Genomic DNA, 22,855 nt, shown 5'->3' with positions numbered 1-22,855 from the left:
GTCAATCTTTACCCACGCTGTGAAAGCCAGATGTGTCGACCAAATGTGTGTATATTAGCTTTCACAAAATGAATATTTGTTTTCATCATAGCACATCGTAGATTTTTCTGGATGGGTCAAGCATGAGCACAGAAATGTAATATGTGAACCTTGTTTGCTCTTCAAAAAAATTTTCTCGCTAAACATTATGATGTTCATTGATCAATGTTGATCTCTAAGTGACTTTTAAAGTTTTACTAACAAAACTGGACTTTGTAAAATACCGATGTGGATTAGAGATGACAGACGGCGAACGGCAAAAAATAAAATTGTAATTCAAATGAGTAAATAGGAAAATAAAATACTTCAAATTTTCGTATGGAAACTTGTTACCGCTGGTGTCTCACAGGATCCTCCATTAATAAAACTTTTTTTTTTATTGACGATACGAACTGCTCTGTGTGTGCCACATAGCTGCGTCCCTACATCTACTAATCTTGCTGATGACCCGCCCATAATACTTGAGCAATTAATAAACATTGGCCTCTACAAGATAACGAAAAGCTTGCCCTTAGATTTGCAACAGCAAGTACTCGTGCGACACAAGCCCATATCGTCGCACCTTAAAGGTACAATCATGAACTTCGCCTCAATGGTGCTCCTATCCTCATCACTGAATGATCGTAGTTTGTATTTGTAACGGTCGACTCCAAATTTTCATTTCGGGTTAGTACCCTCATCTAGCCGTAGAAGACTTTAGCTAGAATCACCGCCTTGAGCAGAATGAGAGGCCAATTTTGAACCCTATCATGAGTGCTGCGGTCCTCCTTTTCTCGGAATGAGTGACAATCAAATTGCAAAGTCTGGAGATTCTTATTATTATAGCATAAGATAAATCCTTGGGTATCCTTAATGAATTCATTATGAAAATCCCGAAGCAACCGAAATATTGCAGTCGAACTTGTATTCAGCGGTCACCTACGGAGAATGGCGGAGTGACCTATTTACTGATTCAGTTGACATCATCCACTGTATGTTTCACGTGTACATTATTCATTTGTGCAAGTGCTTTTATACTTCGCATAATAAACACTTGACGATTGAATAAGTAAGTTGGCACAAGTCGCTGATATGATTAAAGAACAGAGAGACATCACTGTATCTCAAAACAGTCAAGTTTGCTTTTTGACGCTTCTTACTAGTCCTTAGGATCTTTCTTATCCATATTTTCATTAGCACCGTTCATCTTCGTCGTCGTAATAGTCATCGTTGTCGTTGTTAACTTTTCCGTCTTCGTCGTCGTCGTCGCTGTCGCCATCGTCATCATCATCATCTTCGCCTTCGTCATCGTCTTCGTCATCATCATCGACACCGTCTTCTTCTTCGCCATCGTCATCGTCATAGTAATCGGCCAGTGCATTCCAATCTGTCATGATGCTATAACGTCTTGCGTCGGCGACGTAACTAGAAAATTTATTGTGGTTGACAATTGTAAAGCCTGTTTCAGCAGTGGAACTTTTTACTAACAAATGTTCTGGTCCGTATGTTTCCCATACTGAACACTCTACGAAGTCCTCACTATTTCCTGCTGGGGATCCTCCTGTCCTGGATATTTTCTGTGTGCAGCTCCGGTACATGACTGGTGTCCACTCAGGTGAAAAGGCGTCATTTTGAACCCCATTAGAGGAACTTTCCGCTGGCGAAGAATCTGGCTCGAAAAGCTCATGGTTCCTCCAGTTCTGGTTTCTTTCAGATTTCTGTCGTAATACGGTCTCCAGAATTCTTTTAACTATAAATTGTGCAAGCTCATAGTCTTCTCCTTCCCTGTCAGCGTTCGAGGTCGCATAATATTCATTTATTACGGCGAGAAACATATTCAAAATAATTACACTAGTGCTGAAGAAGAAAGTGAAAAAGAAAAGGCTGCCTATGATAGGATTTGTTTCCTTCAGCTTATCCACTGGGAATGGTTGTCCCAAAAGCATTAGAAACTGAAAGGAAATACCGTCATGCACTTGGGCGAACATCTCTACACTGGACCCAAAGGCAATGAACCCTAATAGCGCGTGGGCCATCGCTGCAATCAAAAACACTATAAAAAAGGAAGCTATAGGTTTAAACAATCTACGAAGTGTCCTTGTAAAAACAATTATTTTTGGATTGAAATAGAAGCATTTCAGAAGACGTAGTGTAGCAATCACGGTAGTTACACAAATAGCCACCTCTTCAAACTCTAACAAAAGTAAGACACGATGGAAGCTGACTGGAAGGTAAGGGTTATCTTTCAGCTTTTCGAAAGTCTTTGTGGCCACCTTAGTCCGCATCCACTGCAGTAACATCGCTAATGATGCCGTGAGTATCTGCAACATATCCAACAAATTCCACATCGACTTGAAATAAGAACACTTTTGGCGGCAGAGTTTGATGCACTGGACAACGAAGAAGCAAACAAGAAGAATGCCAAACAACAACACGAACAACAAATAAGTGCTATGAGCTAAAGAGTTCGTTGCGCTCAGAGACAAAATTCCATAGCTCTTGAACGTGTCAGCAAATCCAGAAGGAAGGACTTCGAAGTAGTACGTCATCACTGCAAAAAGGTTACTCGGAGGATTATACAGTGAGAACTCCACCAGCACAGCTCTGGTCTGACGATCGATCCAGCGGTTTTCTTTCAAGTCGTTGATAATCCTTTTAGCTGTAAGCCTATTGTAGCCTAAATTAGCAATGTATCCTCCACCACTGTAAACAGCAAAACGACCCCAGGAATCAAAGCCGCCAAACCTTCTATCTGCATTATACTCCCAATTTTCTGGGCACAGAACTGAGGAGCCATTCATCTTTCTAGGGTAAATCCAAGTTCCTTTTTCCTCCTTTGTGGGGGAGTAGAAATCGAAACAAGATGTGATCGTGTTTTTAAACAATTCTTGAACTTCACAAGAATCTGCAAGGGAAAGAAAAAATTTCATTATTTGAACATGACTGTTTCAACACCTTTTAAGGTGTTGAAACAGTCATGTTCAAATAAAAGACTTAAAAGTCCCCTCTTTGGTGAGTTTGTGGAGCTCATCTGTAAAATTTTGATTATTAATTTCTATATCGTAAAATCCATCTCAATTTAGTTATTTTCTCTGTTCCAAAATTTGTTCCCATTAGAGCATTAAAAGTCGTTCAAGTTTTGATGAGTGTGAATTCTGTCCTCAATCAGTTTCGTGGTCACTTTTTCAGAAAAGTGAATTTCGGACGTAGTGGTTATAATCAAAGTCAGTGAAATAAGTTGACAGCAAAATCTCAGCTAGAAATTCCACTACAATGATCTCTTTATTATAGATGATATACTTACTTTGCTTAACCCTTAGTTGCCGCAAGCGAGGCATACCGATCAGAATCGATCGCTTATTTCCAATGTATTCTGAAACTCTTTCTTCACGTCCATTGTACCAATCGTCAACAAAAGCTGCAGGCAAAAAGATGTGTTCGATCCATTCCCAAAACTGAGTTGCATCGGTGATCTATTTTTTTAAAAATGTGTTTAAATAGTCATCAGCATACAAAACGAAATCTTAATTAAATCTTAAATAAGTGATTCTCTATTTGCGATAACCTCATGTGTGATAAAAGCTTCCAGGAGCTTCAGGAAAGGATTAAAAAATTGTATTATAATCAAAGGGAAAGACGTACTCCAAGAACACTTATATCTGATGGATCTGACTTCCTATTTTACGTCAGCATGTTTTAAAAAATGTCTAGAATTATCACTGTGATAGTCATGGTGCACATCCATCACATACTTGAGAGAAATGATAGATTTGATGGAGAAGACTTACAATATAGAAGTAGTGTTTAAGGGTGTATAAGGGTGGTAAAAGATGGCGAGGATTCCAAAGAGCAAACTTTAAAAATTCAGCTTCTTCTAGGTCCTACAGAAACTATTGGCTCCTTCGCAAGGGTTGCAATTTCGTGATTTTATGCTTACCATCCTTGAGATAATATTGTGACATTTTTGCCTTGCTAACATAAAAGCTAACGCACCTTAAAGCGTCCCATATTATGAGAAAACTGGAAGCTGCGCTCCGTGGCCGTATTTAGTTTGTATCTGTGATCATTTTTGTCTCCATAGCTGACAATCAATAAAAGCGCAAAGAATGTCATTGAAAACAAGAGTTCCTTAAAGTATGCGTACATTCTCCTCTCATTTTTCTTATACATTCTTGCACGGTCAACATCCATGGATGAAAGATCTACAACACTACCTAGCTGTTCCTCATTGTGTCCATTTATTGACTCCGCTTGCTTTCTTATCTTCCTACCATATCCACACCCTGAAGCTACAATGACGGATACGATAAGTATCTTGATGGGCTGTGAGATTATAACGTCTGCAGACAGCGAAAGCACCACGGATTTTAACCAACGAGCCGACTTCTCTCCTCCCCACATGAGAGAGTAAAACACTGTGAAAAGGGCAGAAGCGATTGCAGTACTTACACAAAGAAACCATGCAATGTAAACGCAAAAATGAGGGAGAGTACACGATACTTTTCCCTCACTTTTCACGAAATGATACCTCCTTCCTTGAGTGTTTATCTTAGGTTTGCTTTTACGAAACAGAAGCACAATTAGCAGACTTGCTGGAAGAACAATCAAGGCACTTTCCAAAGCGATTAAGAACTGACTAGGAGTCAGTGAAAAAGGCCCGATCTGTATTTTCCTCTGTGATAGATTCTCTGTTTCATAAAACATGGCGGATGTTACCATTGACAACAAGAGAAGACTCCAACAACAGGATGCTCGCTGAACACGAGTGAAGTGATCTCTTGGTTGCTTCCAAAACACTGATAACCACAAGTGATCGTCAGCAAAACCATTTCTTCGTAATGTACTAAATTTTCTTTTAAATTTATCATCTGTTTTGAAATCATCTGCATAAAATCTCCTCGTGATCTCACCGTCATCTCTTTCTAGTGCAAGCCAGCGGTGACAACTGAACAGCCATTGCTGTCCCGTTTGACAATCCAAAGCTACAATCTCGCTGATAAACCAAGATGGGTCCTCTCCAGAAAAGTCATGACCAATCTGCACAAAATTTATCTCGCCTAGCGGCATATCTTGTCGGAGAAGGAAATTATCAGTGTTCCCTTGAGCAAATAGCGTCCTGTTACGTGGGATGCCGCATGTCAATTTGATAACGTCACTGGTATTTTCAGTCCCGTGAAGGGTCATGGATACATTGGCAGTAGTACCACAACTTTTCCATCTGCCAGTTGTTATGGACACCTCGTACATATATTCACCCTCGTGATGCCCTACCAAGGGCAGAAGAGGACTGTCCTAAAGAAAGGCAGATCGGTTACAAATTAAACACTGTCAGACAATTAGTGTTCGGGTGTACAAGAAACCGTCAAAGTTTGTTGTATATTAAGCTTGTCTTAACAAAGGCTTTATTCGGCGTCTTGCCTAATCAACGAAGGTATTACAAAATAGCTGTGGAAGAAATCGAAACATGACGTGAATCACAGTAGCGAGGGTTTCAGAAGTTATTCATCTCTAAATGTTTTTTTCCTGAAATGACTGTAAGTGTAAAAGTTAAATGGTCAATTAAATTAAAATTATCAAAAATCTTAGCTGTTAACTAGTTAAGCTTTCTTAGCAAAGAAATGATCCGCGCAGGCGTGATGCGATTAACGAATCACAAAGAAACAAAAACAAAATCAGACATCGACGGGAAGCTTCATTTTTTTTAAAGATCTTTTTCTTTGATTTCTGTAACTGTAACTCAATTGTAACGATCTTTTCTTGATCATTTCGTTGTTTGAATTCAGTATCCTCATAGTATCTCCAGTGCCATCGAATAATTTTTAATGACATGACACCAACCTTTGTGGCATCCACTTTGTCAGCCCTGCGTGCTTTTACCAAAACAAGAAAGTAGAGCAGAAAGGTAGAACACAGTGTTATCAAGACGAGAAGGTCATCAGGATCCACGTTGTGAAATGCCGGCTGGACCAGTTGAAAGTCAATGGTATTTGGTGCAACAAGAATATCTCCCCCAAATGCAGTCAAGTGATTGCAGAGACATTTCAGAGATGAATGGTTTGATTTTCGGCTAACCTAAAAATTAGTCTGAGCATTAATGGCGGTTAGTTTACTGTTCTAATTTTAAATTACTTTAAGTCCAAGAGGAAAACAACTTTAATGCAACAACTTTCATTATTAAGCTAAATGAGTTACATAGCTCACCTCCTATAAAGTCTGTAAACACGGACATTGCTACAGGAATTTCTGAAAACGATTCAGAGCTCAAGGAAAAATTGGCTCGAGTTCTCTATTCTCGGCAAAAAATGACAGCTTTTGTATCTTAGACAACGAAGTAGTAAATCAAGACCTCACCCACAGTAGTTTCAGAGGAAAATTGCTAACGGATAGTTTAGATACGTAATAATTTGGGTTACTGTTTCTATTTATCCGCCCATATAAAAAAAGTAACCGTTGTAGTTGATGATGAAGTTTTTTTTCTGCCAGCTATATTGCCCATGTATCTTGGCTCTGGAGAACACCCACTTCTTACAAGTGCTGTCTTGAAAAGGATAAGTTTGACATACTGAGTATAGTAAGTGAGTATAAAGCTATTTTTCATCTCCAAAACAAACCAAAGCTTAAAACCAATATTCAATAACTTCCGTTAAATGGCCTGAAAAGTAAATTCTTCGTCGTTTTTTGTACCTACTGACTTGTTTCATTCTATCTAAAGTTTTTTGTTCACCTTGCATCCTTCATTTGTCCATTTTTGTTCAGCAACAGACCAGAATGCACACCATATTGTCTCAACTTGTAAACTGTAGTTAACTGACTTATCAGAGTCGTACTGAGGAACAAGAATGACATACTCTACTTGAGGAGCAACGGTCGGAGGAGGATCCTTGAACTTGACGCACTTCTCTTCCATCGCTCGCTCTGGAAGAATAGATCTTCTACCTCTTGACGGAGGAAATCCTTTTCGAGATTCACTGTTCTCCAATAAGCCAACGTAATATTTACCCGCATATTTACCCTTAACGACGATACTATGAGAGCAATTCTCTTCTAATTCACAATCGGGGTTAACAGATGTTTTCTCCTTGGATAAGTGAATCACCTCGTCGTAGGAAATCTCTGTTGGCTTTTCAGCGAATTTTGCATAGACAGTAATAGAAGCTGTTGCTTTTATTATAATGGTCAATTTTACGGTAGTGTTGACCTCACGAACGGTTATCACATGATATTGCATTCTACCAGGATTCAAGAAATGATTCGATCGAGTGCTGTTCACGGGAGCATAATTTGTTACTGGAATGTCAATTTCCATGTCAGAGGGAAGGTCAGCTGTGTTGAGAGCTCTCCCAGTGCCATCCTTTAGGGCAAGGCTGACAACCTTTGATCTTATTCTGCTGCTGCTATTGTCCGTCACATATGGGTTGAAATCATAGCTCACCATCTGCAAGACATTGGAAAGGATGTGGAAATAAAATTGATGAGGTTGAAGATTTATCATCAGTGCAGGGTTGTAAAAAATGTTATTCTTATTTCAGGATTAGAACTGATTTCGCGTCACGATGCGAAACCATTATTAAGTGGCTAACAATAAATACTGTGGCCTCTTTCATTTTTGTTCAAGTCTTTTTCTGAAATCACTCGGTTATCCTACCGCCCTATAAGGAAAACCGAGAGATTCTAGGAAAGTTCATTGCCACGAGCATGCCAAATATAAAACATATAGCAAATTTATAAATATATACCATGATTGGCTGACAACTTTTATGATTTATTAACTGAAAAAGTTACAAACCTCTACCCCAACCTCAGAGGTGTCGCCGACCCAACTTTTCAATGCCCTGCTATCCAGATATGGGATTACAAAACTGGTTTTTTCATCGCTGATTTCTAAAAGGCTCAAGTCATTTGATTCATGCTTGCCGAGCATCGTCGATTGAAGTCCATTGCGAATGGTGCTGTATTCTTCTCCGGGCAACTTCAACGATAGCAGTATGTTGGTTGTCATTTCTGTCAGCTCCTGGCAACGGGCTGAAATTGTCTTTCCCATGATTATCTAAAATTATGAGAAATTTCAATGCTACTCTCATTCCTTACCAATAGAACGAGAATGAATCCTTGGGAAGAGGAGGAACAAAGGGATGGAGATTTCTAAAACTTAAAAAGAGGGAAATGGGACATTCAATTTTCCTCTCTCTTACCTAGGAATTAACATATTTGTAGGCTCAGCGGATTTTCGAATTTTCGATTTTCAATGCTTTGGCTGAGGTATAGGCCTTTCTGATGTATTTCTAGGCTGCACCATTCTATTTATTGATAAAAGAGAATTGAAGGTCTTCTCCGTTGTTGCTTTGTTCGTTTGGATACAGTGTGTAATCACGCCCTGTCTAATTTCCTTTAGAAAAAGAAAGTAAGAGCTCGTCCCTTTAATTCTTTTTATCCTATCGTTTTCTAGACTCTAGTTTTTTATTAGTCTGGCGAGTTTAAAAATCTCGTCGACATGGGTCAATAGGTTGGTGTAAAACCCCCTCTCCTAGAAATACGTTTCTCACGTTTGCTCTATGAAAATTTTTAAGTCTTTAAAATTCTGAGAAATTAGTTAGTTACAGTAAAATTCACTTCAGTGTGTAAACATATGGTATTTTTTAAAATACCTCTTCCCCTTTATCAAAGTTGCCTAACAAACTGCCCATGAGGAGTCGTCTAGAGCTGGAATCCATGATATTTGTGGTGCAATGCAATAGCAGTCTTGCTCCCTCAAGAAGAAGACGAGTTTCAGAACTGCGTTCGCGTACATTTTTCAGTGAAAGCCAGATGGACATCTCCTTGAATTTGTCCAAAACAGCGAACTGGAAGAAAAAAAGGTCAATATATGCTTTTGGGTGCGACTTTTTTTACTACGTAGTTGATATATATTTTTGTTATGCTAACTCCTTGTCAAAAACTTCTTGCGTGGACTTTGCTATAATTCGAATGTCGAAAAACTTTACTTTCTGAGAAGAAGTGCTTAAGGAAATTTGAGATCAGTGTCATACCGTTGTATTTTTCCAGATAAGAGCGTCACCCATTGTGGCTTTCTGTAACATGGAAGCAACCTGGACTAACCGCTCCAGTTTATCAGTCGGAACTTCACATATCTTAGAAATAACGTAATTATTTTTCTGTAGCAAGGAAAAAGGACATGTTAAACGGAAGCAGACAGGTAACAGCCAAGAAAAATAAACCTTAATCTATAGTCCTCTAACAGTTACGTGCCGTTGGCCAAACTTGATAGGGAGAAAAGAAAAAGGAAGCGCTTTTTTTGAAGATAAAACGTCACGGTTTTTGTTTATTGGTTATCGATCAGTATCCATGCTCTTCATTTTAAAATGCATAAAATGCCTATCGATTTTACTTGTGATGTGTATATTGGAAATCTTTCAGCTGAGTTTCATTGACAAATTTAAAATCCTTTACAAAATTTTTTCAATATTTATTTTATTAATTCAGTTACATGTTTATGTTTAAAGCCACCTGTTCAATGTACTGAACTTACTTGCAGCAGATATGTTTTTTCGTCAGCCTCCTGTGCGACCATTTTGAGTAAGAAAAGAAGTGTGTCTGCCTCTTGCAATGCTATATTTGTTTGTTTCATTCTAAAAGAAGAGTCCATTTTTGTAATTTTTGCCTCCAGCTCATTGTGGTCCACTTCTTCTGCCGTCAACAAGGATGTTTGATCCAACTTTAAAAAAATGGTAATAAAACGGATATATCTAAGTCGAACATTGACATTTACAGGTTATTTCCGAAAATAGTACATCAATGTTGCTTTCACGCAATTTCTAACAGTGCGACCACTTGTCAATTTCACTGTCTTCTGTGTCCTCTGATCAAGTGTACTATTAGAATCCTACACTGAAGTTGGATAGGCATCCATTAGAAATCGTGAACGGACAGTTTAAAATACCTAGGTTTTAAAATGTGAATAACAAAGACAGAAAACAAGAGATCTATGGGTTTTCTTTGCATATTCGCATTCACGCGAATACTCAAACGAGATTGCTCTCTAAGAACTGCCATCAGGATCAATAAGCAGTCACTTAACCTACTATATAAATACCTTGAAAGAAAATCGTGTTGTATATGCTGCTCCCAAAACATTTACAACTGCAACTTTAAAACGTACTACATCTTCTTCTATAGGCGCAATATAAACAACACTATGTGGCCAAACTCCATAGGAAAGCATGTCGAGTTCTCCATCTTCCAATTCCCGGAAGAATTCATAGCTGAGTGGCATATGTTCATCTCTCCAGCCATGACAGGTAATGTTTAGCCAAGATCCTACATCTTTCCTGTCCAACTGCACACCATGGCATGTTCCTCCTGATGGACCTGCCACTGTGTCAAATTGGTATACAGCCCAGCCAAATGATCCGTTTGCAGATAGAACGTCGACCTTGATTTTGTAGGAGGACCCGGGCTCAAGCATTTGCTCCTTAATTACAAGGTTTTTCGAATCCACTTTTGTACCCAGGAGATTTTTTATATTTATTTGAGTAGACCATTGGGGGTGAGAACTGTTTTCATCCTTTTTCAGCAGGCTCCATTTATACTTGAGGGACATAGGACAACGAATTGAATTGCAGTCGGTTCTTAGGGAGATGCGAGATGATGCACTGGCTGGTGAGTCACAGTTCATAGTGCACCTGTGCAAAGAAAATAAGAAGTGATCCTGTGCTCATCAAATCGTCTGTATTCGTCCTTATACATTCCGTTAAGATGGTTCGCATTTGCGAGGAAACGAATTTATGTCATTGTTAGTGTCTTTGATGAAGAAGTAGTAGTATTAAATACACAACTACGCCGCCCTTTTATCAAATAAGTGCTTATACTTTTGTCTGTATTTACTTTCATTGCAACATAACCAATTGGACATTTGTGTCTAAGTTGGAAAGCCATTGATGAGAGAGGGATGTTGTTTTCAACCTTCTTATGACAAATAATAAATAACGAATGGATGAAGTTTTTGTTATATACAGAATAATCAAGGTTATCAGCCGAAGCCAAAGGCTGAGCCAGATAATCCTTACCGAGACCTTAATCATTCTGGATATCTCAGAAACCAAAGCTAATGATTGTTTCATCATACCTTGAACAAAAATAAAATATGCTTTTGCTTGGCAAGCAACACAAAGTGCGCCTGCTAGACATGATTTCCCTTAGAAATCATGCATCGCGGTCATACATGACATGATTGCCTATGACCTTGAGTGACCTTGACATGATATTGAACAATCTGCACCTAGATGACGTCCCAGGCGCTGATTCGAAAATTCACTGTACGCTTTCGGCCGATCAGGAAAGTGAGTTGAATTAATAATGATTAAATATATCTCTCGGGATTGCATGGAGATCAACAGATTTCAATCTATTCGACGTTGTTCATTATCGGCACCGAAAACGAGGAAGAGGACAGTTTATGTAAGATACTAAATATTTCAGCTCTGCATCTACAAGTGGTAATCATTAACTTCTTTGTATCCATAAACTATTAGAATTAAAACTATTTGTTGTTGTTTGTTCTGAGCACTAAGATTAGGAAAGAAACTGCTCTAGTCTTGGATTGTAAGGATTCCAGCCGGGCTTCTTTTACCATCAACGACTTTGCATCTACATACTATACTTACAAAATACGAATGTCGAGTACATCTTTGTCGCCAACATGGACAATCTGTATGCCACTTGCTACGCGGATATCCTTGGTTACCGTCAGAACCACATAGTAAGCTTGATTGCTGACGAGTCTTTTGGTATCTAAGGTCACTATGGCTTCATCCTTGCCCTGAAGAAAGACATCGTCTGGCAACTGAAAGAGGGTTCCATTTGCAGCCGCACGGACGAGTGTGTCGGATATGCCATCTGAGCCTCGTTTAGTGGCGTTAGACACTGGTGTATAATTTCTGGAAACGTTAGATTGTGTTATTTTTAAGCAAGACCAATCATAGTTCACTCCCGAGGAACTGCCAGCACTAGGGTTGGTGTCATACGAAGCACTGGCATCCAATAAAATTGGCTTATCTATGGATCGAAAAACTTCACTTCCTCCCGCAATGGAAACTTTCAGTGCCGAATTAAGAACTTCGATGAAAGCAAAGTCTCGAGCTGTCAGCTCAGCTCCAAATATTCCTCGCAGCTCAAATGTTACAAGTTTAAGCCCTGTCGACAGCAAGTTTGGCCGTATGTTCAACTCGAGAGTATCGAGCACGAGCAACTCCGGTTGATCAGAAATGTTAAAAGGTGACAGCGAGATCTGGCTTATTTTCCAGGAGAACGAGGCCTGTTGCGCAAGAAAGTTCTCCGTCTTTAAAGATGCAACCAGTGTTCTTGTTTGGTCTCGTGTGAACTTCATTGGGCTGCTTGGTTGTGTATTAATACCATGAATTGAAATCTCTATTGAATTATCAATATTTCTCAGATCGCCTGAAAATGGAGAAAAAGAAGTTATAACTGGAATTCCCAATTTCGTTTGGAGTCCTCTATTTCATTAAATCAAAAAGCTGTTGAGACGCAATTCATCGTTGAAGGATAAAATATACTCTGATTCAATAAGTTAGTCTACTTTCTCCCATGTATTACTTTCTGTTTGTCTTCTGCATGGATCAACTTCTGGATCTCCTGGGTAAAAGTGTTTACACCAGAAACCATGAACGTTAAGTGATGCCTCGATGCATACGGAATGTTTTGGACAAGCTACAATGACATACAAACAATTCAATACAATCGTGTGAAACATAGGGAAGAAAATTAGTATTTTTAACAGCAGATGTACACCGGTACATGAAAAGGGGAAAACTGTGGTTGAAAAGATGTGTGCGGTTATATCAGAGCGTCTCTGAACCGACAAAAAATCCTGAGAAAAAATTTGCTTAACAGATCCCACTGGACTGTCAAAGCTCACAAAGAGGGGCCACATAGTGGGGAAACCGTACAACGAACCCATAGCTGAAGATCAAGTTTTTAGCCTATGAAAAAACTGATCAAACATCAAACATCTCTAATGGAAGATGCGAATGTTAAAATATTTTTTTGCAATTTTTTTCTATTTCCTACATATCCAAACTGACAGTGACAAGTATAGGATCCGATCTAATTATGACAAACACCATATTTATGGCAGTCATGGTCTTCGCTTACACATTCGTCCAGATCTATTGGTAGAAACCAGTTTTTTTCACTTTTCTACCATGCAGTCTCGTTATCAAAACGGATCAACAAAAATTTAAAGTAGTTAGTTTTATCGGTTGGTATGATTTAGACTGCGGTAAAAGCAATATAAAAAGACATATTCGCATGTGTTTACGAGATCAATCAGTAACTAAGAAGTTGTTGCAGCTTCTGGGAAGATCTCATAGGTCTTTTTCGGTGGTATAGATAAATTACCCGCCGACTTGTAGACAGGAGACTCTTTATTTCACTCTTTAAAAGTCATCGAAAGCATTTTGTAACCGATACGTTAGTGAACCGCCAGCCTCTTAAATGTCATCGAAAGCATTTTGCAACCGATACGTCAGTGAACCGCTAGCCAGTTAAGGTTACGAAGCACAAGAGAAATTGATTCACGCATGTACGGTCGCATTTCTTAGATCCATTTACCAGTATTTTTGCAATGTTTGGGACACCTTGTAACTAATCTAGTTGTGATTTAGGAAGCTAGTGAAGGATGGTATTACAATGATTGAGTTCAGAAACAAAGAAGGCATGAGCTATTCCCTCACATTTACAGAAATAAACGAATTCTACCAATGTTTTAGTCTATGTCAAAACTGATCAAACATTAAACATCTCTTATGGAAGATGCGAGTCTTAAACAACTCTAACTTGCTCTGACACTCACCCCTGCACGGATCTCCTTCATAACCATCTTGACATGGACACTTAGAGGAACCACCAGATACGCGACATGCGTCACTTTCGTCTAAAAATTTCATTTTAAAAAAATGTACCAGAATAGTGTTGTGAGATTATCCACCAAACCCTAACCCTAAGGTTTTGTAAGAGGAAAAAAATGTTGGATTTCATTTTACATCTGGAGCAAAATACGAGAAAAATCAAATTTAATCGTGCGCCATTAGTTCTTATATTAGTTCTATAATCGCTTTAGAAAATTCCCATTTTTCAACTTAATCTATTTTCTTATGCACATAAACCCCCTATGTGGGTTAACAGGAGAATACTGAAGTTATGCAACTTACGTAAAAAAAAAAGGTACATACCGTTTACACCGCAGTAACGATTTAGGCAAAAGACCGTTTTTTGTAACCTATAAATATAGTATCCACTGCAATTTCGTATCTGAACTGGACGTGACCATGCACAGCAGTTTGAATTCCAGTGAAAACATACAGTTGCCGACACCAATTGGTAAGCCTCAGAAGGATGGTTACCGTCAATCCAGCCGACTGCCCTGCTATTACAACTTCCCTTTGGAATACAGTAGGTCGCCATCATTCTACCAGCGGCCCCGGTGAAACGGTACCATTTACCGCTTTCAATAAGGTTATCACAGGAAAAATTGCCTGTGGACTGTTTCCAATATCTCTCAGCCTCATTTAGTTCTACGTACCCCGTACACTCAGCTGGCATAAAATCTGTTTCAAGTTGAAATACTTTAAGTAAATTTCATGACAAGAGAACCCTATAACTTAATCGCACTTTTGATGATGCCTATAAATGGTCGTAACATTTAACTTGATGATAGAAGTTATAAGAGTTCATTTCTAATCTAAGGTATGAAATAGAGTTCGGTGAGCAATTCCTAGAACTTAAAATGATTGAAGAACTAGTCTCAGTAAGAACTAAATATCTTGAGGAATGAGCATTTTCAATCCCCCTTCAAACTTTGCATGTAGTTGGGCACTCAAGAGGATGCACAAATATGCCCTGACAGCCGATTTGCTACTGATTTTTAAATGTAGTAACTGCCGCTGACAAGTTTTAATTTATTTAGGTTGTTATGAAAAGAAGAGCAGCAAGAGAAACATTGTCTCAAAGCAACAAAACGAAAAATCAAACATATAAACGATTAACACTCCGTTTTCCGCGCCAAAGACAAACGCATGCACAAACGTCATTCAGCTTATGAGTGTTCAGGCTTGGTTTTCAAGATTTTTGTGTGTGTGTGTGTGTGTTGTTTGCTCTCTTACTTTAGAATGCGCAGAAATCCGCTGAAATATCGAAAAAATATCCGTTTTTGTCTTTTTCGGAGCGACCAATGCAAACTTTATAAAGAAATTCAGCGTCACGCCATCGTGATGTATAGAGTATATGTTTATTGACAAAGGATCGATGTTAGGATAGTTTCGTGTAAATCAGCTGGCTCTAACATGTTACAAATGACATAGAAGTATAGCATTGTATGGTCAGAGTATTTAAAATTGCTAAAATTCCCATGAAAGAAAGTGCAGCACTCAGATATCCACAGGATTTGAGGTATGTGTTTGTAGTTACCTCTCAAGTAGTCCTCCATAAAAACTGATCAATTTCTTTTAAAAAATGACAGTCAGAGACGATAATTCTCTTAGGGATGCTGCTCGTGAGATAAGATTCTTCTAAAGCCATTGCATTTGCCCGAAACTTTTGTTGTTAAGAACAGTAGATATAAAAATTGCCAAAATATGCAATATCTGATTGGTTTGTTTCGTTCGCAAATTGCCCCTATGAAAAAAAGGCTTTCCTGCAAAGAGCTTTGCATATTTAAAAACTAGACTATTACAATTGACTAGGTGCTAAATTCCATCTCCTTTTGGAGAAACTTAGATAAACGTTTTCCCCTACATCAAAAAAGTAATCGATTAGCACACTCATATTCACTCTCAAGGAAAACTGGATGCATCAGAGTAAAGATGAATGATATTACTACGTATGGTAGTGGTACCAATTTATAACATTGTATCGAGCCTGAGATAGAGAAATAAATATTTTACACTTTTGGCGATGTTTTTCTATGAAAATGAGGACCCAGGCTGCAAACAAGCAGTCTTCGTTACCATTAGAACGAGACTGCTACAACCTTTAAGACAACAGTTTTGTGCATCACTCCTGAATGCCTAACTGCATGTAAAATTGAAGACATGTCTATAATAATAATTTCCCAAAATGTTGGGGATTCTTACAGAGACTAAGAAGATAGCATGAATGGCATTCATCGGAACAATATTTTTATGGCTTACAAAAAAAAAAGGTCATTCTTGTTTTGCTGCGATTCAAAAGTAGTCGCATACTCTTCAATAATGTTAGATTAATTCCGATATCAGGACAATCCAGTGAAACACATTTTTATCCCAGTAAGACTTTAGGATTAAGATACAAAGGTCATGTGTAAGGGTGAACCTGAGCCTTCACTTTTGTCCGGGGTTAACTTAGAAAAATGTGTTCAATAGTTCCTTTACTACTGAAATGTAAATTTAAGAAACCAGTTGGTGATCGCATAAGGTCTTCTTCCTTGCCATAACTTTCAAAGACAACATTTTTATATTTTTCAAAAATACGCCTTTTTCCTTCTCTTATTACGATTTTAAAATTATTCGCATACTCAACAATAAGAAAGAGGTGAAAGAAGTGACAAAAAATATTTCCCCTTGGAGATATTTGAAAACTATTTGTTTAGACACTCATTCATTTATTAATTGCTGTTTTGTTTTATTCCTTGTTCTTGTGAATTCTTCACGTGATTGAGTCAGGTTATGTACTGTACCTCTCCCAGTTAGTCCACCGATAAAATTCGTGAGTCTTACCGCTGCATGACTTTCCATCACCGGTGTAACCCTCCTTGCAGACACATTTAAAAGAACCGTCAGTATTGGTGCAATTTGCATTTAAGTTACAGTTGTGGGTCTTCGTTGAACACTCGTCGATATCTGTCAAGATAAAGATCATTTGAACATTCACGATGATTAAGTTAGGGCGAGAGGTTTGAGTTCAAGTTTTAAGAAATGTCTCAAAATTTTCCTTATTTAACAAAGATAACTCAGTTTCCATAAATACACTCACCGCTGCACGGATTTCCTTCATAACCATCTCGACAACACTTTGCGAAACCATCCGTAACTTGACATGCATCATTTTTATCTGTAAACAACGTTGAATAAATTTTCTTAATTATTGTTGATTATCTTTCGCCAGGAGTTACGATGCGTTAATTATTATTAATTTGATTGACATTTAAAAGTGATTTCGTCAATCTGTACATTAATAAACAAACTTTATGCGGTACGTGTTTAATTGACTCATATATGCCATTGTTTCACGTGCTTACACATTCACGGGTGTTTTAGAGTGTGTCCTTTTCGAATAAGCTATGAGCTGTGAGTGGGAGTTACCCGAAGTGTTGTGGTAGAATCGTTAAGAGAATAAACCATAACATAATAAGGAACCGTGTAATCTATGTGTAATTTCTTCCAAAAAATACAATAATAGACGAAAAAGACTTACATTTGACACCGCAATGACGAGCACGACTGTCACTCGGCTTTTGTAACTTATAAACGTAGAATCCCCAACAGTTCATTATCTCAGCTCGATAAGAGATATAACAGCAGTTTTGGTTCCAATGAAAACATACCGTTGACGACACTGGTGGGCTAAAAAAAAAAGGGAGGCTTCCATTAATCCAGCCGGCCATGTGGGCGTTGCAACTTAAATGCGGAATGCAGTAGGTCGCCATCATTGCACCGGCGTCTCCAGTGAAACGGTACCATTGGCCATTTTCAAGCGTATCCCTATCACAGCCTAGATAGGTATGGTTCATATAACCCCAATATCTGTAGGCCTCATTAAGTTCTCTATACACACAAGGATGGCATCCAGAATTGTAACTATCTATGAAGGGGAAAAAGTTTAAACTGAGTTACATCGTTGTAAACCAAATTTCAAACACTTTCTGGGAGTTTCTCTATGAATACATGCGGCTGTTTCGAGAAAATTTGTCGGAAAAAAAGGGATAAAAGTGCACGCGACAATCTCGAAGGTAATCTGAGTATCCGGTAATCAACAAATTTTAATAGGTGAAATAAACAAGTAAGTTCATCAAACCCGCAGTGCCTCTTTCTTACAGCGAATATTTCTCAGATTTCCCTGAAATCCTGAAGTCAAGGAACATTGACCTGAAAACCTCTCACAATACCTTCCGGGGTTGTCGCGTTCACTTTTACTCTCGAAACAGCTCTATAGCCGTTTAGAATTCATTTATCATGTTTGTTGAGTATCAACTCGCCTTTGAAGATTCCATAAACCTCTACTCTCAAGCAGACCCATAATATATGCTTGGTTGGTTTGAAGCGAATGTATCTTGCAACCACTGGTATTGGTAGCTTATGGCGGTCCACACCGAAGCCCTTTTCTCTGTGGAATTCCTGAGTAAAATGAGGAAAAAATGCCACGCGCACTTTAATGTGATCTAAGCAGTCTCTCTCGACTGAGAAACATATCAAGGTATTACGATTGGAGAATAAAATTTTTTTCTGTGTTTGGTTCAGTGATGCAATTTGGATTATCGTCCGGAGTCAATTTACAAAACACCTTTAACATCTAAAAGTTAATATAACAATGAAATGGTTGATGTGGGGTTATGCAGTTTTTTGTTAGTACATGAGTTACTCGCCGTAACGTGAACACTAAGTTTATTGAAAGAGTTATCATTATTGATCAGTTGTTGGGGGTCAGTTATTCATAGTTTGATGAGTTGGTTGCTTCCCATCATAACCAATTTGTATATCTTCCACTTCTGTGAAAGATCCCTCGTGACTTCCCAGAGCAAGCCATGTAACCCGAAAGAACAGGTAGAAGTGTTTTTTAAAATAATTCGTTACCCACAGTTATCACAATGCCAAACAGGGAAATTCAAAGCAATAGCAAATCTCAATCAACTTAATTATACGGCGCGTGGCCTGGTCATTTTTGGCTCCAGTTTAGGACCTTATATGATGCATGAGGGATTGGGTAGAGTTTTCTGGAACTGACACAGGGTTTACTTTCGACAGTTAATCGGAAACTCGTCAAATGCTCATTCAAATTACCAATTCTTCACCATTTCCATTCTGGTACGTTTGCCATGTTCCTTCATCGTTAGAGTAGAGCAGCTTAAAATCTGTAATAAAACCAAACCGGCCTCCCTGGGTAGCAACAGCACCCACGTAAAACTCTTTACCAAAGTCAACCTGGAGCCAGTCGCTTATATTGTTGTACCCTGCACACCATCCAATACCTGACACATTGAAAAGTCTTCCATACATGGCACCGTATTGTTTGATTCTCAACCGAACTAGTGAAGCTGTCATCTGACTGTCAGGGATGATAGTGGAACTGGCAACACCAACAGGTTTATAAAAGCACTCGTCGAGGATTTCTGTGCCAAATTGATAAATAAGTTTAGATAATAACGGGATTTTTTAACTTCTCTCAAGATGTTACATTGATAATGTTGTTTGAGGTCATTTCAATCAAGACAGGCTGCTCTCTTGTCTTGATTGAAATGACATCAACAACTCTGAAAACATCAACAACTCTGTTCTGATACTGTCAGTTTTTTGGCTGCTCGTTTGATGTTTTTCGAAACAACTGAAGCTGTTGCTTTTACTTAATCGTAGTTGAACATCTTTGCTTGCATTTGAACCATTTAACATGCAAAAGGATGCAAAAGGGAGTTACTCAGAGTGACAGAAATTGTGATAAGTAATGAAATAAGCTGCAGTTTAAAAACTTTTGCTTTTAGACGTCAGACCGTCTCTCCTTTCGCCCCCATCGAGATACATCATCTCTCTAGAACAATGGATTTAGTCGAACTTGGGTGGCTGTTGTTCAAGCCACTCGTTAGTTTGAGCGTTCAATGATTTCATCTCGATGAGTTACTTTTTCATAACGACCTCTCTATGCTCTATATTCCAGCCACTCTACGCTCTGAAGCCAATCAAGAAGGTGAAAATTATGCTTATGCTGGAATCAGGCTGGAAACAATTACATGATATACAGTTGAACCTGTATTAAGCGGCACCTTATTAAGCGGTCATTCCCCTTTAGTAGCCGTTTATACAGGTTTAACTGTATGAATAAGCATAGTTTTCCATTTCTGTTTTCTGTTTATCGAATTTCTCAAGAATTTAGGGATGATTGTAAACTATAAAATAATTTATTATAATAACATCATAAAACTCAGAACAAAACCTATTTGAATTAATATTTGTGTGAACACACATACGTACCAGTGCAAAGTCTCAGAGAACACCCTGTTATGTTTGGTGGTCTGTAAACATAATACTTGCCACAATTTCGAATTGAAATTTCGTACGAGTCAAATTCGCAATCGTTAGTCCCATTAACAAAGCAAAGCTGTCGATTCACAACCCCTTCACTCTCACTAGGATGGCCTCCATCAATCCAGCCCGGATTAATTGTTCCGCATTGGTGTGGCTGTGGCGGGTTATTAGGAATGGCAGCTCCACCGCTGCCTGTGAAGCGAATCCACCGACCAGGGGTAAAATGTTCTTTGATACAGACTGTCTCAGTACTGCTCGAATTGAAGGAGACTGAGCGGTTGGGCTCGTTTATTTTGTCATGAACGTAGCATTCTGCGATAAATAAAGATAACAATTTTTCATTAACAACACCACCACCTCCTACAAAAGAGACTAATCTTAAGATTTCAACTTTAATAGTGAAACTAAATGAGTTGCTCTCATCAAGCTCGTTTCCCGTGTATGCTGTATCTCTCGCATTAGCTTAACTTTTACCACGGTTGCAGAGTGGATTTTTCCAGAGGCACCGCTATACCCAAGGCTAATCATTTAGCATCTAGTTTGCAGTCGAGGGACAGCTTGCTTTTTGAAATAATCCGTTAAGTAATAAGCGTCCCTTTTTGTTTGAAATATCCAGATGATACAGCTTCTCGGGAAAAAGACCTCCCAGAGAACAAGACGCCACGAGGTGATTCCGTCGGATGCATTGGTTATTGAGCGTAGCATTGGAAGGAATTTGGCAGTATCGATCTATTATCAGTGACACTTCCAAGTTTAAGGTTAATGATAACGATCCAACATTACGAAGGGAAGGTAAATTACAACGTAATTTGGCAGTAACAGTAAACTACCATAATTAGTCAGTTAGATCAGCCGAGGAAAATTACTCTAGAAAATTTAGCGTTGAAGAAGTTGAAAATAGCAGATTAGCAGCTCGAAATCCTTCGGATTTTTCTGAAACAAACTGGGACTCGACTTACTGATCTCCTTATGCTTCTCATCGCTTGTTTCACCCTCCAAAGAGCAAGAGCTCGATAAAAACAATCTTCATTTCCGCTGACAACGACTTCTCTCCTTTGAGGATGTATATTTTCAGCTGTCGTAATTTTTTTCATCAGAAACGTTAACAAGTACCAAAACAGGCTGTACACACTTAAATTTCCTGACGATTTTTAGTTTATCTCAAACAAAAGTTTTGTGATACTTTGAGATCATTGCGCGATGTCAATTTCACAATAAGCCTTACGTAAGGTGGGAGGTTTATCGGTAGATTTTATTAAATATTTCATGTTTAATCACAAAAACGTACGTTTCCATCGTATCAACTCTAACTAAATCCATCTGTGATAAAATGGCAGCGAAAAAGCGATGATGGATCTAGAAAAGTTCAACCACCTTGGCAGCCAATCAAATTCTTGATCAATTCGAAGCCAGGCAACAACATTTATTCCAATCACAACCAAGTGATTTGATTTTTCTTGGATTTTCGTTAGATCCTTGGGATATCTCGCTTTTTTTTTTTCAGATCGGTAGTTGTGTTCGCGTTGGTTTCGATTGGCAACACTCAAACAGCTTTCTATGTAATGTTATTATGACTAGCGAAATTAAATCCTCCTTACCATATGGCCAAATCATAATGCTAACGCCGCCATGATGGAGTAAAAATGCCGTCAGCAGATACAGGAGAATCTGTCACAAATAATTCACATGGATTGAAATTTATTAATAAGAATTTATCGCCGAGCAATGGATTTCTTTTAGAGTAAATGCTTTTCTGGGCCTTACTGTTCAAAGGCCGATTATCACCAACCCAGAGTTATATTTTATTCCGGGTTCCTTTATTGTCAAGCCTCTTTCGGGAGCATCCAATCATGAAATTGTGGGAAAAAGGGTTATACTAAAGTTTCTTTTAAAGCTTACAGATCAGAAATCAGGATTCACACTGACCCTGGGTTATCTTGACCCAGCTTTGAACAACCCGGTCTAAGGTTAACAGTTGATCATGTAGTCTGATCGTCCAGTTGAGGGTAGGCCTGAGAAGGTCTGTTGTCAGAGACAGCAAGTGACGTTTAGGTAACCTGAGCTGAAGTTATCATCTGTGAGGAATTCTTTTCAAGTCTAACTCGCAGATATATGGATTGCATCTAGTTTTGAATGGGACTATGGATAATAGGTTACGTACAGCTAAAAATTCCTGCAACGAATAACCTTTAAATGCTGATTGATTGGGTTAGCTGAGAAACCTCCCCATAGATGTTATCAAAGACGGGATATTGACTTATGCTATTGCGAAAGCCTTACAGCAAATAAAAATTACGAAAAATCTGACGAGTAGATTTGAATAAACCATACCAGTAACATTCCACTGTCAAAAAATTCCGTTTCTTGACTCTAACGACGACTTCTTCTCCACTTTGTGGAAAATTTTACCCTGGTCTCATTTTAAGGCTGCTCCGAGCTTAAATGATGGGTAGTTTTCCTACATTTCATTTTCATTTTTTATGCTGTTACAAATTATCCAAGAAATACTGATTAAATATCGAATAAATACGAAAAACTCAGAAAGGTTGAAGCAT

The 22,855-nt window shown here is 38.5% G+C and overlaps 1 protein-coding gene across 1 annotated transcript; it reads right to left on the bottom strand.

Moving 5' to 3' along the window:
• Positions 1-744: 744 nt before the first annotated feature.
• LOC113684437 (polycystin family receptor for egg jelly) lies at positions 745-17,557 on the bottom strand. The gene is given in 18 exon segments (XM_089212297.1): positions 745-2,923; positions 3,323-3,491; positions 4,012-5,310; positions 5,857-6,090; positions 6,743-7,453; positions 7,805-8,065; positions 8,664-8,858; positions 9,045-9,170; positions 9,545-9,730; positions 10,109-10,697; positions 11,679-12,471; positions 12,646-12,753; positions 13,089-13,199; positions 13,886-13,966; positions 14,436-14,639; positions 16,785-16,907; positions 17,041-17,118; positions 17,482-17,557. Coding segments are annotated over 18 exon segments (7,056 nt in total). The 3' UTR covers positions 745-1,211.
• Between the last annotated feature and the right edge of the window lie 5,298 nt (positions 17,558-22,855).

The sequence above is a fragment of the Pocillopora damicornis genome, chromosome 7 (assembly GCF_964200805.1).
Source record: "Pocillopora damicornis chromosome 7, jaPocDami1.2, whole genome shotgun sequence".
In the NCBI taxonomy this organism is placed as follows: Eukaryota; Metazoa; Cnidaria; class Anthozoa; order Scleractinia; family Pocilloporidae; genus Pocillopora; species Pocillopora damicornis.
The sequence above is the reverse complement of the archived record's forward strand: the minus strand, read 5'-3'. Positions and strand labels throughout refer to the sequence as shown.